Source organism: Narcine bancroftii, chromosome 1 (genome assembly GCF_036971445.1).
Source record: "Narcine bancroftii isolate sNarBan1 chromosome 1, sNarBan1.hap1, whole genome shotgun sequence".
Classification (NCBI taxonomy): Eukaryota; Metazoa; Chordata; class Chondrichthyes; order Torpediniformes; family Narcinidae; genus Narcine; species Narcine bancroftii.
This window is the reverse complement of record NC_091469.1, coordinates 131,849,712-131,865,497: the sequence shown is the minus strand read 5'-3', so window position 1 is coordinate 131,865,497 and position 15,786 is coordinate 131,849,712. Positions and strand designations below refer to the sequence as shown.

Genomic DNA, 15,786 nt, shown 5'->3' with positions numbered 1-15,786 from the left:
TAGAGCTTATCTAAAAAGGTAGTAAAAGTTTATTATCTATTGGGTAAGGGACATGACCCTGATTAACAAATCCCAAGAGAATTCTAAGAAATATATACTTGTATGGAGCAGTCTATTTGAATGTTCTAGAAACCTTGGAGTTGGAATGTATAACTAAATGATTTGTAAGTCACGAGGCAAAAGCTTAGGGTAAAGAAAAGCTGCTCGTGGCCTAATGCTGTAACAGAACTCTTACACTTTGCAAAGTGATTAAAAATGTGTTTTTACAGCTGTATTTGTGGTTTCAAGCAACCTCAGGTCCACTTTAACACCTGCATCAGCGATAGCTCATATGCTCTCCATCACATCTAGTTCCCCCAAACATGACTGCCTTATCTTCACTGTGGACATCCAATCTCTATACACTTTCACTACCCCACCCCTATCTTGGTTTCTTCCTCAAACAACAGACCCTCTACCACTACCTTACTCCAGTGCCCCTCTCCCACTACCTTACTCCAGTGCCCCTCTCCCACTACCTTACTCCAGCTGGCAAAACCTATATCACCCTCAATAAGCTCTTTTGACTCATTCCATTTTCTCCAAGTCAAAGGGGTAGCCATGGGTACCCACATGGGTGCAACAGCCACTGCACTTCCTGAGAAGACTGAGGTGGGCAGCACTATAACCATATACAGCACAGAAACAGGCCAGTTCGGCCCTACTAGTCCGTGTTGAACATCATCTCCCACCGAGTCCCACTGACCCATGTTTGGCCCATAACCCTCCACACCTCTCCCGTCCATATACTTCTCCAACCCGTCCTTGAATATTAACATCGATCTTGCTTCTACCACCACTGCCAGAAGTTCATTCCATACCCCCACCACCCTCTGCGTGAAGAAATTTCCCCTTATGTTTCCCTTAAACTTTTCCCCTTTTACTCTCAATCCATGCCCCCTTGTTTGAATCTCATTGGAAAAAGCCTACCCACATTGACTCTAACCGTCCCCCTTCTAATTTTGAATACCTCTATCAAATCACCCCTCAATGCTCTAGAGAATAAAGTCTCAGCCTGTTCAACCGTTCCCTGTAACTCAAACCTTGAAACCACGGCAACATTCTCGTAAATCTCCTTGCACTCTCTCTATACTGTTTATATCCTTCCAGTAATTCGGTGACTATAACTGCACACAATATTCCAAGATTGGCCTCACCAATGCCTTATACAATTTCAACACAACATTCAACTCCTGTGTTCTATACTTTGATTCAACTTTCAGAGGATTATGTACCATAACTTCTAAATCCCTTTGTTCCACTGCACTCCTCAATTGTCTAACATTTAACGTGTACGACCTGTTTTGAGCAGTATTACCAAAATGTAGCACCTCACATTTATCAGTATTAAATCCCATCTGCCATCTTTCAGCCCACTCTTCTCAGTGTCCTATATTACCCTGTAAGCTTTGATAATCTTCCTCACTGTCCACAACACTGCCAACCTTTGTATCTGCAAATTTACTAATCCAAATTGCCACCTTATCATCTAGAATTAATATATATGACAAACAGCAGTGGACCGAGTACCAATCCCTGAGGCACTCCACTCGTCACTGGTCTCCAATTCGACAAACAATTTTCCACCACTACTCTCTGGCATCTCCCATTGTTGAATCCATTTCACTACTTAATACTTTAATACATTAAGTATTAAAGTATCATTAATACTTAATGCTTCCACCTTCTTATGGGGAACCTTGTCCAAAGCCTTACTGAAGTTCAAATAGACAACAAACACCACCTTCCCCTCATCAACCTTTTTAGTAACCATCTCGAAAACCTATAAGATTTGTTAGACATAACCATGCTGACTACTCCGAATCAATCCCTGTCTTTCCAAATGGTTGTATACATCATCTCTAAGAACACTTTCCATTAATTTACCCACCAATGACATCAGACTTACAGGCCTATCATTACTAAGTTTTCTTTTGGATCCTTTTCTGAACAGCGGAACATGAGCCACCCTCCAGTCCTCCAGCACTTCCCCCGTGGCCAATGACATTTTAAATATTTCTGTCAACACCCCCACTATTTGTTCACTAACCTCCCTCAGGGTCCTAGGGAATATTTTGTCAGAACCTGGAGATTTATCCACCTTGATCTTTTTCAATATAGCCAATCACTACCTCCTCATTAATTCTTATATTATCCTTGAGCTCCACACCACATTTCTTCACTTCAACTGGCTCAATATTTTTTTTCCTTAGTGAATACTGAAAAAAAAATTGTTTAAAATTTCACCCATCTCCTCTGGCTTCTCACAGAGCCTACCCCCCTCATCTTCAAGGGGTCTAATTTTATCCCTCGCTATTCTTTTACTTTTAATATACCTATAGAAACCCATTGGATTTGTTTTTACTTTTCCTGCCAAAGCAGCTTCATATCTTTTAGCCTTTCTAATTTCCTTCTTAAGATTGATTTTACAGTAAAATCCTGAAGTAGTTTAAGCAGTTCATCCATTCCTTGCTGATTATACCTGTTGTACACATCCCTTTCTCCGAACCACGTTCCCAATATCTTTTGAAAACCAAGGCTCCCTACAGTTTCTAACCTTTCCTTTAATCCTCACGGGGACAGACCGACTGCACTCTCAGAACTTCTCCTTTGAATATCCTCCATTTATCAGCTACATTCTTTCATGAAAATAACATCCCAAACCACACCCTCCAAATCTTTTCTCATCACCTCGAAATTTGCTTTCTTCCAATCAAGAATTTCAACCTTTGGCCCACCTCTATTTTCTTTTCCATTACTAGCCTAAAACTAATAGTATTGTGATCACTAGACCCAAAGTGTTCCCCAACATAAACCTCTGTCACCTGACCCACCTCATTCCTTAATAGGAGATCCAATACTGCCCCTTCTACATATTGATTCAGAAAACTTTCTCAACACTCTCTACCCCATCCAGTCCTCTTACTGTATTGGTGTCCCAGTTAATGTTCGGAAAGTTGAAATCTCCCACAACTACCACCTTATGTTTATTACACATATACGCAATCTCTTTACAAATTTTCTCCTCTAATTCCCTCAGCCCGTTTGGACTACTAGCTACCATCCTGTTAACTTTCTACAGAAACTCTTTCGAGAACATCCTGGCTGGCTATATCACAATGTGATACGGTTGCTGTAGAGCATTGGATCAGAGGTCAATCCACAGGACCATAAGAGCAGCTTAGAGGATCACTGGGGTCCCCCTCTCCCCCATCAACATGATTTACAGGGATCATTGTCTGCAAAAGGCTCGCAAAATCGTTAAGGACCCCTACCACCTGCATAGAGCATCTTCCAGCTACTCTCTTTGGAAAGAGATAGAAGTATCAGAGCAAGAACCATCAGATTGAGAAACATTTTCCCACAGGCAGTAAGACTGCTGAAGGGCTGATGAACTGCTCAAATAATCCCTCCGTGTCTACTATTTATTTAACAATACAGGTATGCTCCGCTTAATGTCTGTTCGGGCAATGTCCAACCACATATACATCTGTGGACCCATATTTATTCAGTTACCGCTAGCAAGTCTGCAGGAATTTAGAAAAAGAGAAATTGTACACTGTACACCTGAACTGATCCGACTGTCCTGCTTTCTCCCCACAGCCTCGTATCAGTCCCCACACTGATCTCACTGCCCTGCTCTCTCCCCACAGCCCCGTGTCAGTCCACACACTGATCTCACTGCCCTGCTCTCTCCCCACAGCCCCGTGTCAGTCCACACACTGACCCCTACTTACAAATAAAAAGTTTACAGGTGCATTACAGTATCCCATATAGCTTTGTTAAGGATATATCCACAACATCCACATCACATAAGGCTCAATTTCACAGCATCTCATGGACATTGGCAGCATATACCTTTATTTTATTTTTATTTATGTACTGCATATAAATAGTTGTAAATATTGTACTGTGTCTATATGTGTTTAAATGCTTTTACTCCAAGGACCGAAGAACGTGGTTTCATCCAATTATACTAATACAATTGGATGATTATAATAAACCTGAACTTGAAGCAATCCACATCACACCACAAACCTGCACAGACAACGTTCCACAACTCGTCTAATGCTATACTGACTACACATCGGTGCTGCCTCATACACCAATGACAAACTCGTCCACATTCAGAGCAGGAAGCGGAGTGATAGGGTAGCAGAGAGGTAGGGCTTTAGCTCAATGGGCTTGGGCAGTAACAAGGTGAGGTAGGTTAATTGCAGACAAAAATTATGTGTACGAGTCCAGTGTTCTATGCTCAGGGCCAGATGTGGGAGGTCCTGGAGTCTCCCGGACGGCCATATCTGCACCCGGTGTGTCGAGCTGCAGCTCCAAAGAGACCGTGTAAGGGAACTGGAATTGAAGCTCGATGACCTTCGTCTGGTCATGGAGAGCCAGGAGGTGATAGAAAGAAGTTATAGCCTGGTGGACACATTGGGCCACAGGAGACAGACAAGTGGGTCACAGTCAGGAGGGGGAAGGAAAGATTCAGCTACTACAGAGTATCCCTGTGGCTGTACCCCTTGACAATAAGTACTCCTGTTTGGTGGGTGGGAACATCCTACCTGGGGGAAGCAACAGTGGCCGTGCCTCTGGCACAGAGTCCTACCCTGTGGCTCAGAAAGGTAGGGAAAGGAAGAGGAAGGCAGTAGTGACTCTACAGTTAGGGGGTCAGATAGGTGATTCTCAGGACGCAGGAAAGAAACTCAGATGGTAGTTTGTCTCTCAGGTGCCAGGTTCTGGGACATTTCAGATCGCGTCCAAGATATACTACAGTAGCAGGAAGATCAGCCAGAGGTCATGGTACATATTGGTACAAAAGATATAGGAAGGAAAAAGGAAGAAGTCCTGAAAAAAGACGACGGGGAGTTAGGAAGGAAGTTGAGAAGCTGGACCGCAAAAGTAGTAATCTTGGAATTACATGCTAAGTGACAGTGAGTATAGGAATAGAATGAGGTGGAGGATAAATGCATGGCTGAGGGATTGGAGCAGGGGCCAGGATTTCAGATTTCTGGACCATTGGGACCTCTTTTGGGGCAGGTATGACATGTACAAAAAGGATGGGTTGCACTTGAATCCAGGGGGACCAATATCCTGGCAGGGCGGTTTACTAAGGCTACTGGGGAGAGTTTAAACTAGGATTGTTGCGGGGGTGGGAACTGAACTGAAGAGACTGGGGAAGAGGCAGTTGGGTCACAAATAGAGAAAGCTGGAGACGTTGTATGAGGGAAGATAGGCAAGTGATAGAGAAGGGACGCGCTCAGACAAACAGTTGAGATGTTTTTTTAACACAAGGAGTATTGTGAACAAAGCAGACAACTTTAGAGCGTGGATTAATACTAGGAGCTATGATGTAGTGGCCATTACAGAGACTTGGATGACTCAGGGATAGGAATGGTTACTTCAAGTGCCGGGTTTTAGATGTTTCAGAAAGGACAGGGAGGAAGGCAAAAGAGGTGGGGGCGTGGCACTGTTGATCAGAGTTAATGTCATGGCTGCAGAAAAGGTAGATATCATGGAGGGATTGAGTCTTTGTGGGGAGGAGGTTAGCAACACAAAGAGGCCAATAACTTTACTGGTGTTTTTTATAGGCCACCCAATAGGAACAAGGATATTGAGGAGCAGATAGGGAAACAGATCCTGAAAAGGTGTAATAATAACAGAGTTGTCATGACGGGAGATTTTAATTTCCCAAATATCAATTGGCATCTCCCTAAAACAAGGGGTTTAGATGGGGTGGAGTTGGTTAGGTGCGTTCAAGAAGATTTCTTGACACAGTATGTAGAGAAGCCTACAAGAGGAGAGGCTGCACTTGATTTGGTATTGGGAAATAAACCTGGTCAGATGTCAGATCTCTCAGTGGGAGAACATTTTGGAGATAGTGATCATTAATTCTATCACCTTTACAATAGCATTGGCGAGAGATAAGAACAGACAAGTTAGAAAAGTGTTTAATTCGAGTAAGAGGAATTATGAGGCTATCAGGTCAGAAAATGGAAGCTTAAATTGGGAAAGATGTTCTCAGGGAAAAGTAGGTAAGAAATGTGGCAAACGTTCAGGGGATATTTGTGTGGAGGTTTGCATAGGTACGTCCCAATGAACAGCTTAAAAAAGGTTGAGAGCTATGTAATCTTAGCAATCTAGGCTAACAGGAAAGAGCTTAAAAAGGAAATAGGGAGACCCAGAAGGGGCCATGAAAAACCCTTGGCAGGCAGGATGAAGAAAAACCCAAGGCCTTCTACAAGTATGTGAAGAGCAAGAGGCTAAGATGTGAAAGAATAGGACCTATCAAGTGTGACAGTGGGAAGGTGTGTATTGGACTGGAGGAAACAGCAGAGGGACTTAATGAATACTTTACTTCAGTATTCACTAGGTGATTGTAGTGATGACGTGCAGCAGACTGAAAAGCTTGAGCATGTAGATATTAAAAGAGAGGATATGCTGGAGCTTTTGGAAAGCATCATGTTGGATAAGTTGCCAGGACTGGATGAGATGTACCCCAAGCTACTGTGGGAGGAGATTGCTGAGCCTCTGGCGATGATCTTTGAATCATCAATGGGGATGGGAGAGGTACCGGAGGATTGGATGGTTGTAGATGTTGTTCCTTTATTCAAGAAAGGGAGTAGAGATGGCCCAGGAAATTATAGACCAGTGAGTCTTACTTTAATGGTTGGTCAGTTGAAGAAGATCCTGAGAGGCAGGATTTATGAACATTTGGAGAGGTATAGTCAACATAGCTTTGACAAGGGCAGGTTGCGGCTTACGAACCTGATTGAATGTTTTGAGGATGTGACTGAACACATTGATGAAGGAAGAGCAGTAGATGTAGTGTATATGGATTTCAGCAAGGCCTTTGATAAGGTACCCCATCCAAGACTTATTGAGAAAGTAAGGATCCAAGGGGACGTTGTTTTGTGGATCCAGAACTGGCTGGCCCACAGAAAGCAGAGTGGTTGTAGACGGGTCATATTCAGCATGGAGATCAGTGACCAGTGATGTGCCTCTAGGACCTGTTCTGAGACTCTTACTCTTCGTGACTTTTTTAAAATGACCTGGATGAGGAAGAGGAGGGATGGGTTAGTAAGTTTGCTGATGACACAAAGGTTGGGGGACTTATGGATAATGTGGATAGCGCAAGAGATTACAGCGGGACATTGACAGGATGCAAAACTGGGCTGAGAAGTGACAGATGGAGTTCAACCCAGATAAGTGTGAAGTGGATCATTTTGGTAGGTCAAATGTGATGGCAAAATATAGTATTAATGGTAAGACTCTCATGGTTAAGCAGGTATATGGTGCATTGGCCTTCATTAATCATGGAATTGAATTTAGGAGCCGTGACATAATGTCGCAGCTAAATAAGACCCTGGTCAGACCCCACCTGGAGGACTGTGCTCAGTTCTGGTCACCTCACTACTGGAAGGATGTGCAGAGGAGATTTACAAGGATGTTTCCTGGATTGAGGAGCATGCCTTATATAAACAGATTGAGTGAACTCAGCCTTTTCTCCTTGGAGCGATGGAGGGTGAGAGGTGACCTGATGGAGGTGTATAAGATGATGAGAGGCATTGATCGTGTGGATAGTCAGAGGCTTTTTCCTAGGGCTGAAATGGTTGTCACAAGAGGACACAGGTTTAAGGTGCTGGGGAGTAGGTACAGCAGAGATGTCAGGGGTAAGGTTTTCTTTTTAAAAAGCGCAGAGTGATGAGTGTGTGGAATGGGCTGCCGGCAACGGTAGTGGAGGTGGATACTAGAGGGTCTTTTAAGAGACTTTTGGATAGGTATATGGAGCTTAGAAAAATAGAGGGCTATGAATAAACCTAGTAATTTCTAAGATAGGGACATGTTTGGCAAACTTTGTGGGCTAAAGGGCCTGTATTGTGCTTTAGGTTTTCTATCTTCTTCATCCATTTTGTTGCTAACTTCCAGCTTAACCTGAAATTCACATAGTCTAACTCTAGCAACACTCTCCCCTTTCTTGATCTCTCTGCATCTCAGGAGACAAACTCTCGACAGACTTTCTACAAAAACACCAACTCCACAGTCACTCAACTACACCTCTTCATGACCTGTAAGGATTCAATTATTTGATCTCTTTGTCTCTATCTCCATCGCATCTGCTCCCAGGGTGAGGTCTTCCATTCACAATTATTTGAGCGGTCCTTCAAAAAAATATGGCTTCCCCTCCACTACCATCAACTTAGTCATCACCCACATATCCTCCATTTTCTGCCATCTGCCCTCGCTCCTTCCACCCTCAGATGCAACAAGGACAGGATTCCCCTTGTCCTTACCTACCACCCCACCAGTCTCCGCATCAAACCTATCATCTTTTGCAGTATCTGCCACCTTCGTGATCCCACCACCAAACACATTTCCACTCTATGCCTTGTGCAGGGACTGCCCTCTCCTTGACTGCCCTTCCCATCAACTGCCCCCTCGGAACCTAACCCTGTGACCGCAGGAGATTCTACACTGACCTCCACCCCTCCTCTCTTATCACCACTCGGGGCCCCAGACAGCCCATCCAAGTGGAGCAACACTTCACTTGCGAATTTGCATGGATCATCTGCGTCCAGTGCTTCCGTTGTGATCTTCTGCACCTTCGATCCATCCATTGCAATTGTGAGGATCTCCCACTTTCAATTCCCTGCCCAATTTCCACACTGACATGTCTGTCAATGGTCTCATGCACCACCAAACTGAGACCACTCGTATTCCATCTGAGCACCCTCCAACCAGATGGCACTAACATTGTCTATTCCATTTTCCGTTAGGCCCACCGCCCTTCTCATCTCTCTTCCTCTATCCCTACATCTCCTTTCCTTCAGCTCCCCACCCCTTGTCTCTCTCTTTCCCTTTCCCCTTTTCCTTTCATGCAGCTCCACATTCATAGAGCTACCCCCTCCGCCAAACAATTCTCAGTTTTTTTCTCCTGCCCTCTTATTTATGCCCATCTATGGTCTCTCAGCTGTTGGCCTGTGCTCTTCCCTCTACCTGATTTTCACTCATACTTTGATGAAGGGCTCAGGCCCAAAATGTTTGTTGTATATCTTTGCCTGCAATGGATGTTGTGTGACCTTCTGAGTTTCATCAGCACTTTTGTGTATCTAATACAATCACAGCGTCTGCAGACTTTCTTGTTTCACTCCATGCTCACTTTAACTACCCTCTTCCACTTTATATGATTATAAAAACTTTTACTGTCTGTTTTTCTATTTTGTGCTGGTTTATTTATGTAATCTTCCCTTTCTTTATTACTTGTGTCGTGGTTCTCTGTTGCTTTTTAATGTTTTCTCAATCTTCCACTATCCTACTTGGTATGCATGACCATTTAGTTTGATGCCTACCTTATTTACCTTGGTGATACTTGGCTGCCTCTCTGGCTTTTAATTGGAATACACTTTTATTGAAAAACGACAAAAAATCTATAAAAGTCTTCCACTGTTCCTCAACTGTCCCACCCCTCCTTCATCCCATTGTAGTCTCCATTGTTTAGGCATAATATCCTGGCTATAGATCGAACTATTGCACCCTCCATTGAGAAATTTAGTCCGACTGCGAGGATCCCGAACTATAAGATCATTAATTCAACCGTCTCATCCAAGATAGCACGTTGCATTGTAGATTTGGCAACATGGTGTTCAAGGAAGTTATCACCGATGCATTCAACAAAGTCCTCAAGACTGCCATGACCAACTTGATTTGCCCAATCTAAGTGCAAGTTAAAGTCCCCCATGACAACTACTGTTGCATTTTTACACACCTCAGCTATTTCTTGCTTTAATGTCTGTGCTGCTAATGTTATAGACAACTCTCACCAGAGCTTCTTTTTACCCATTACTATTCCTAATCTCAATCAGATGAATTCAACATTCTGTTCCTTAGTCTCTCACTGTCACCCTGATGTCATCCTTAATTAAGAGCACTACACCACCTCCCTTATCTTCTTGCCTATCCTTCCAAATTACCTGATATTCTGGGATATTTAATTCCCAGTCATCTGCACCATCCCACCCCCCCCGCTCCCCAACCACTCTTCTGTATTGGTCACTAAATCATACCCCTTTTTAATGATTTGTTCCACAAAATCCCTAACACTGTTTCAAATACTATGGACATTCAGATAACATGCCTTTGTACTCCTTGTTCTTTTGGAATCTGATAACCTTTATTATTGGTCTCTTCAAACCTTTTGATAACAATCCACATACACTCAAATTTATATTTGTGAAATTTCATTACAAAAGTTCAGTCCTTATAATGACCTAAAATTATCAAAACCTGCACTCATTTCAAAAATAAAGTCAAATGAAGGATTTAATAAAATGTAGAATTACTCATGTAATTCCTTCTGAGCTATTAGAAGGTGCTTCCTTGTCTCGTTGAAGGTTGCTGTAACCTGCAAAAACAAAATGATCAATTAACCTCAGCTCATTTTTTAATTCACCGGCAATCGCTTCATAAATGTGAAAACTTCTGGCAATGCTGTTACAATATATATTTACCTTTGCGTTTTTCCTCTCCAAGTTCTTCAGATCTTGAATTTGATGTATCTTTAAAAAAGGAAAAAGCTATTAGCATTTGTGGTCTGTCCAAATTGATATGAAAAATTGATTCAGGTCAAGAGTTACGGTAGCAATTTTAAGACTGTATTTTGGAGAAATTATTACTCGCCATTGAATTATTGCCCAAGAGAAATTGTACAGACAAATATAGCAATCTAAACAAAAGATAGTTGCCTCCTGCTTTGTGTCACTCATCCCAGACTACAGGTCTCAAATCATATATTAAAAATACTGATTAAAAGACTCCTGATAGCTGAAATATAATAGAATTGTATGGAATCCATAGCACAATGCCAAAACAAGACAAGGAGAAATAAAAGGACATGGAAAACTGATGTTAAAATCTAAGAGGTGGTTGGACGTCAGGGGAAGAAAGAGAACAGCACTTGCAACAACAGTACAGAAATGCTGGAAGAACTCAGCAAGTCTCGCAGGTCCATAGGAGGTAAAGACGTATTACCAATATTTTGGGCCTGAGCCCTTCAAGGAAATAACCTTGAAGGACTTGCATACAGGAAATCCAATGAGGGATATCAACATCTGCCCACCTTCAAACAACATCTGCAAAACATCTTCCTCAGCCTCTACTTAGGCAACAAAAACTTCCCCAATCAATGCTTTCTTGAAGTCTACATATACTGTAGTTTTTAAAATCAGCAACTTTCAATTTAAATTGATCAAAATGGAGTTTTGGATTTTTTAAAAAAAATATCAGAAAATGCTGGAAATACTCATTGAGTCAGGCACCATCTGTGGAAAGAGAAACAGCTAATGCCTCAAATCCATCAGTTCATTTCTCTTTCCGTAGGTGTGGTGTAATCAAGGACTGCTTTCATCATTTTCTGATTTTGTTTGAGGTTCCAGCATAAGTGTGCATTATTTTTGATTTTTACAGAACCTACATTTTGAACGGTGGGAGGAAACCGGAGTACCTGGGGAAAACCCACATGGACACAGGGAAAATGTATAAACTCTTTACAAATAGTGCCGGATTTGAATCCAGATTGCTGCCACTGTAATAACATTCTGCTAACCATGCTGCCCAAGATATGAAAGATGGCCAGAAATGTTACAGCAGTAGCCATAACATCAGTGCAAATCAAGTGCAAGATCTCACTCAGAAACTAGTAAACAACGCTCCTTAGAACATACCACCACCTGCCTTTGTGTTTTGTTAAATCTTGCCCTCATCACTTTCCACCATGCAAATCAAGTTTTTAAAGTCCCAATCAAAGAGATAACATACAAACAAAATGTTGTAACAGTAAAGATGCAACCAGCAGTACTTACAGTTTCAGTGATTTGCTCCTTTAAATTAATGAAGAATCTGTTAACTACTTTTCTGCTAGAATCAAGTTCTGTAGATTGTCTATCAAATTGAGGGAAACGGCATAGTATTAAAAGATAACATATTGCATATTCTTGAAGTCTAAAATACTGTAATGAACCATATGCAAATGATCATAAATTACTTTCTATGTACCAAGATATTGGTCATCTAAAGTCTAAACCATATTCTAAATAATTTTTTTTTATAATTTACAATCCAGAGAGTTGATGACATGAATGTTCGTGTTGCTTATCAGTCAGTTGAAGGTTAAGTCGCCAGCTGTTATTTTCTGAGACATATCACACAACCTTGCAATCCTTATGACGAAAAGTTGAAATTTTACCCTTTACAATAAAAGAAAGACAATATACTTCCAAGTCAGTATACTGTAAGAAAGGCAAACAAAGTTCACAACTGGTATCCTGTCATGCCCCATAGACAATGTCAATTATTATGACATCACATAAAAGTGAATCAAACCAATCCAGGACATGGGTAAAGAGGTTTCAAAAGAAGATAAAACATCCATTTTATAATATGGGTACTGGCTGGTAACTGCTGTAAACACTACAGCATCATCACATTTGCCCAGGGCTTCAACATAATTGAAAACTGACACATCCTTGGAGCATCTTCCCTTTTGTTTAATTATCCATGGAATATTTTTCTGCCTAGTTCCATTGACCTGCACCCAGACTATAGCCTTCCATTCCCTTCCCATCCATATATCTGTCCAAAGGCTTCTTAAATTTTAAATTGAGCCCACATTCACTTCAGCTGGTAGCTCATTCCACATTCCCACACCATTCTGTGTGAAGAAGTTCCCCCTGATGGTCCCCCTAAACTTTTCCCCTTTCACCATTAACCCATGTTCTCTGGTTTGCATCTCACCTACCCTCAGTGCAAAAAGCCTATCCGCATTTACTCTGTCTATACCAGGGGTGTCAAACTCAAATTCACGGAGGGCCAAAATTAAAAACTTGGACTAAGTCGAGGGCCAAACTAAATATTTATTGAAAATTTTCAACAACATCTGCATGTTTTCTCTTCTTTCAACATATGTAATGTTAAATTTTAGGATATAACTTTAGGAGGATAATGTTACAGGTCAGGAGTAGGTAGCTCAAGTTCACCCTTTGCTTGACCTGAGGGAAACCTATTTGGTCCCTGTGGAGATGTAGTCAGCATTCACAGGCTGTGTCCATTTTGGCCTGCATCAGGACTCAGCATTTCCTGCTCACTCCTCAGGCTCTAGGCCTCTATTCACCCTCGACCCACCATCCCTCTACCTGACCAGTCCTTTACCCAACCTCTACTCACCCCTCACTCCACTCGCTCTGCCTCTACCCACCCCATCCTATACACGCCCCTCTAATCCCTCTCCCCTCAACCTGTTCCTCCCTCTACCCGTCTCTCACCCTCTAATCACCCCTCCCCTACTTGCCCTGCCCCACCCCTTTTACCTCTTCCCTATCCACCCCTCCTTCTACTCATCCCTCCCTCTAACTCACCCTCGCACCACCATAACTTCCCCTGCCCATTACTCCTCACCTACACCCTCTGCCCACCCCTGCTTACCCACCCACTCAGGCCCAGCGCACTGCCGATCAGCCTTTGCGGACAGCCACCATCTCTCTCTTCACGTGCAGGGCCGAACCAGCCATCCCTGGGGTCCGCGCGGGTGCAAGAGCTGAAGGCCATGGCGACCGGGAGAAGTGCGCTCGCGCTATGGAAGGGCCGTCTGGTGCCAGTCGCGCAGGGCTCGCGCTGCCTGGGGGCCGTGTGCAGCCTACCGTGCCCGTCGCGCTGACAGGAAATCACAGGCGTTCGCCCATCCGCCGCACCGCTCGACAGGTGGGAGAAACTGACTGGTTGTGCGGGGAGCCTTCCAACTGGCTTGCCGGCTGATGACATCGACAGGCTTCTCGTGTTACAACAATTTCTCGTGTTACAATGGGGAAGGATGTGCAATGAAGGGGGTGGATGGTGGGGGTGACATTACCAATAAACAGCATCGGCTCTCGCTGCAGGGCGGGCCACCTCAAATACATTTTTGAAATGATCTTGCGGGCCAAATATAATTATATCGCGGGCCAGAGTTTGACATGTGTGGTCTATACCTATCCTAATTTTAAATACCTTTATCAAATCTTCCCTCATTCTTTTATGCTCCAGGTAATAAAATCTTAACCTGTTTAACCTTTCCCTATAACTCAGTTCCTGAATCCTAGTAAATTTTCTCTGCATTCTTTCTATCAAATTAATACAACCAAAACTGCATGCAATACTCCAAATTTGGCTTCACCAATGTCTTGTATAACTTTATCTTAACATCCCAACTCCTATACTTTGATTTATGAAGGCCAATATGCCAAATGCTCTTTTAACAACCCTAACTACCTTTGATGCCACTTTCAGGGAATTATGTATCTGGTGGCAGAGACCAAGATATCTCAGATAGAGTTCACAGGATTTTCAGGAGGGAGGGTGAGCAGCCAGATGTAGTGGTCCATGTAGGGATCAATGACATGAGTAGAAAGGGTGAGAAGGTCCTGCGTTCAGGGAGTTAGGCACTAATTTGAAGGACGGGACCTCCAGGATTGCGACCTGCGCCACTTGCTAGTGAGGTTAGAAATAGGAGGATAATGCAGTTTAACATGTGGCTAAAGACATGGTGCAAGAGGGAGGGCTTCAGGTTGCTGGATCATTGGGCTCTCTCTCGGCAAGGTGGGACCTGTTCCGACAGGACAGTTTGCATCTGAACTGAAAGGGGACAAATATACTTGCGGGAAGGTTTGCTAGCACTGCTCCGGTGGGTTTAAATTAGATTTACAGGGGGTTGGGAACCAGAGTGCCAGAGCAGATAGAGGAGTAGAGGAGGGAAAAGATGATGTGAAAATTGCATGCACTAATAAAAGTCAATGGGTTGAATGTGGTGGAAATGTTTTCAAGTGCATCTATTTCAATGCGAGGAGTAGTGCAGGAAAGGCAGACTAGCTTAGAGCGCAAATTATGACATTATGAATTATAACTATCTGTAAAGACAGCAGACTGAAGCAGGAAACATAAGGTTGTGATAGTAGATTTTAATTTTTCATATATTAACTGTGACTTCTATACTGTAAAAGGGATGGATGGCTTGGAGTTTGACAAATGTGTTCAGGAAAGTTTTCTAAATCAATATATGGAGGTACCAACTAGAGCTATCTCAGTCACGTTTACGGCATTCTCAGGAGGGAGGGTGATTGGCCAGTTATCGTGGGGGTATGTAGGGACCAATTATATGGGTAGGAAGGGTGAGGAGGTTCTGCAAGGAGAGTTCAGGGAGTTAGGTGCTAGGCAAGGTACCATACCATTTACCATACATGTCCTTTCTTGTTTTGTCTTTCCCAAATGCAACACCTCACACTTGTCTTTATTAAATTCCATCTGCCATTTTTCAGCCCATTTTTCTTGTTGGTCCAGATCCCTCTGCAAGCTTTGAAACCCTTCCTCACTGACCATAACGCCTCCAATCTTTGTGTTATCAGCAAACTTTCTGTTCCAATTTACCACAGTATCATCCAGATATAGATGACAAACGATGGTCTCAGCACTGATCCCCAAAGCAAACCATATGCCTCCAGTCTGAGAAGCAATCATCCACCACTCCTCTCTGGCTTCTCCTGTCCAGCCATTGTTATTCCAGTTCACTACGTCATCATGAATACCTAGTTTGGAACATCATTAAGAAGAAAGAGCATACTGGTAAGCTCAGTAATTTGAAAAGGGTCTGCTATGAACATGGTACAAAGAGTTGCCATGTGCAAGTCGCCAGATAACAGGGGCAAAGGCATACCCAACATGGCCCTC

The 15,786-nt window shown here is 42.9% G+C and overlaps 1 protein-coding gene across 10 annotated transcripts in view; it reads right to left on the bottom strand.

Annotated features, from left to right (window-relative positions):
• Nucleotides 1-15,786, bottom strand: part of cenpu (centromere protein U) — an 80,625-nt gene that overhangs the window by 2,732 nt on the left and 62,107 nt on the right. For all 10 annotated transcript variants that reach the window (XM_069940015.1, XM_069940071.1, XM_069940022.1 and 7 more), the window contains 3 exons: nucleotides 11,895-11,973; nucleotides 10,545-10,592; nucleotides 10,377-10,438 (listed from right to left, as the gene is read on the bottom strand). In XM_069940015.1, coding sequence (XP_069796116.1) covers nucleotides 10,377-10,438; nucleotides 10,545-10,592; nucleotides 11,895-11,973 — 189 coding nt within the window. The remainder of the gene's footprint in view (nucleotides 1-10,376; nucleotides 10,439-10,544; nucleotides 10,593-11,894; nucleotides 11,974-15,786) is intronic.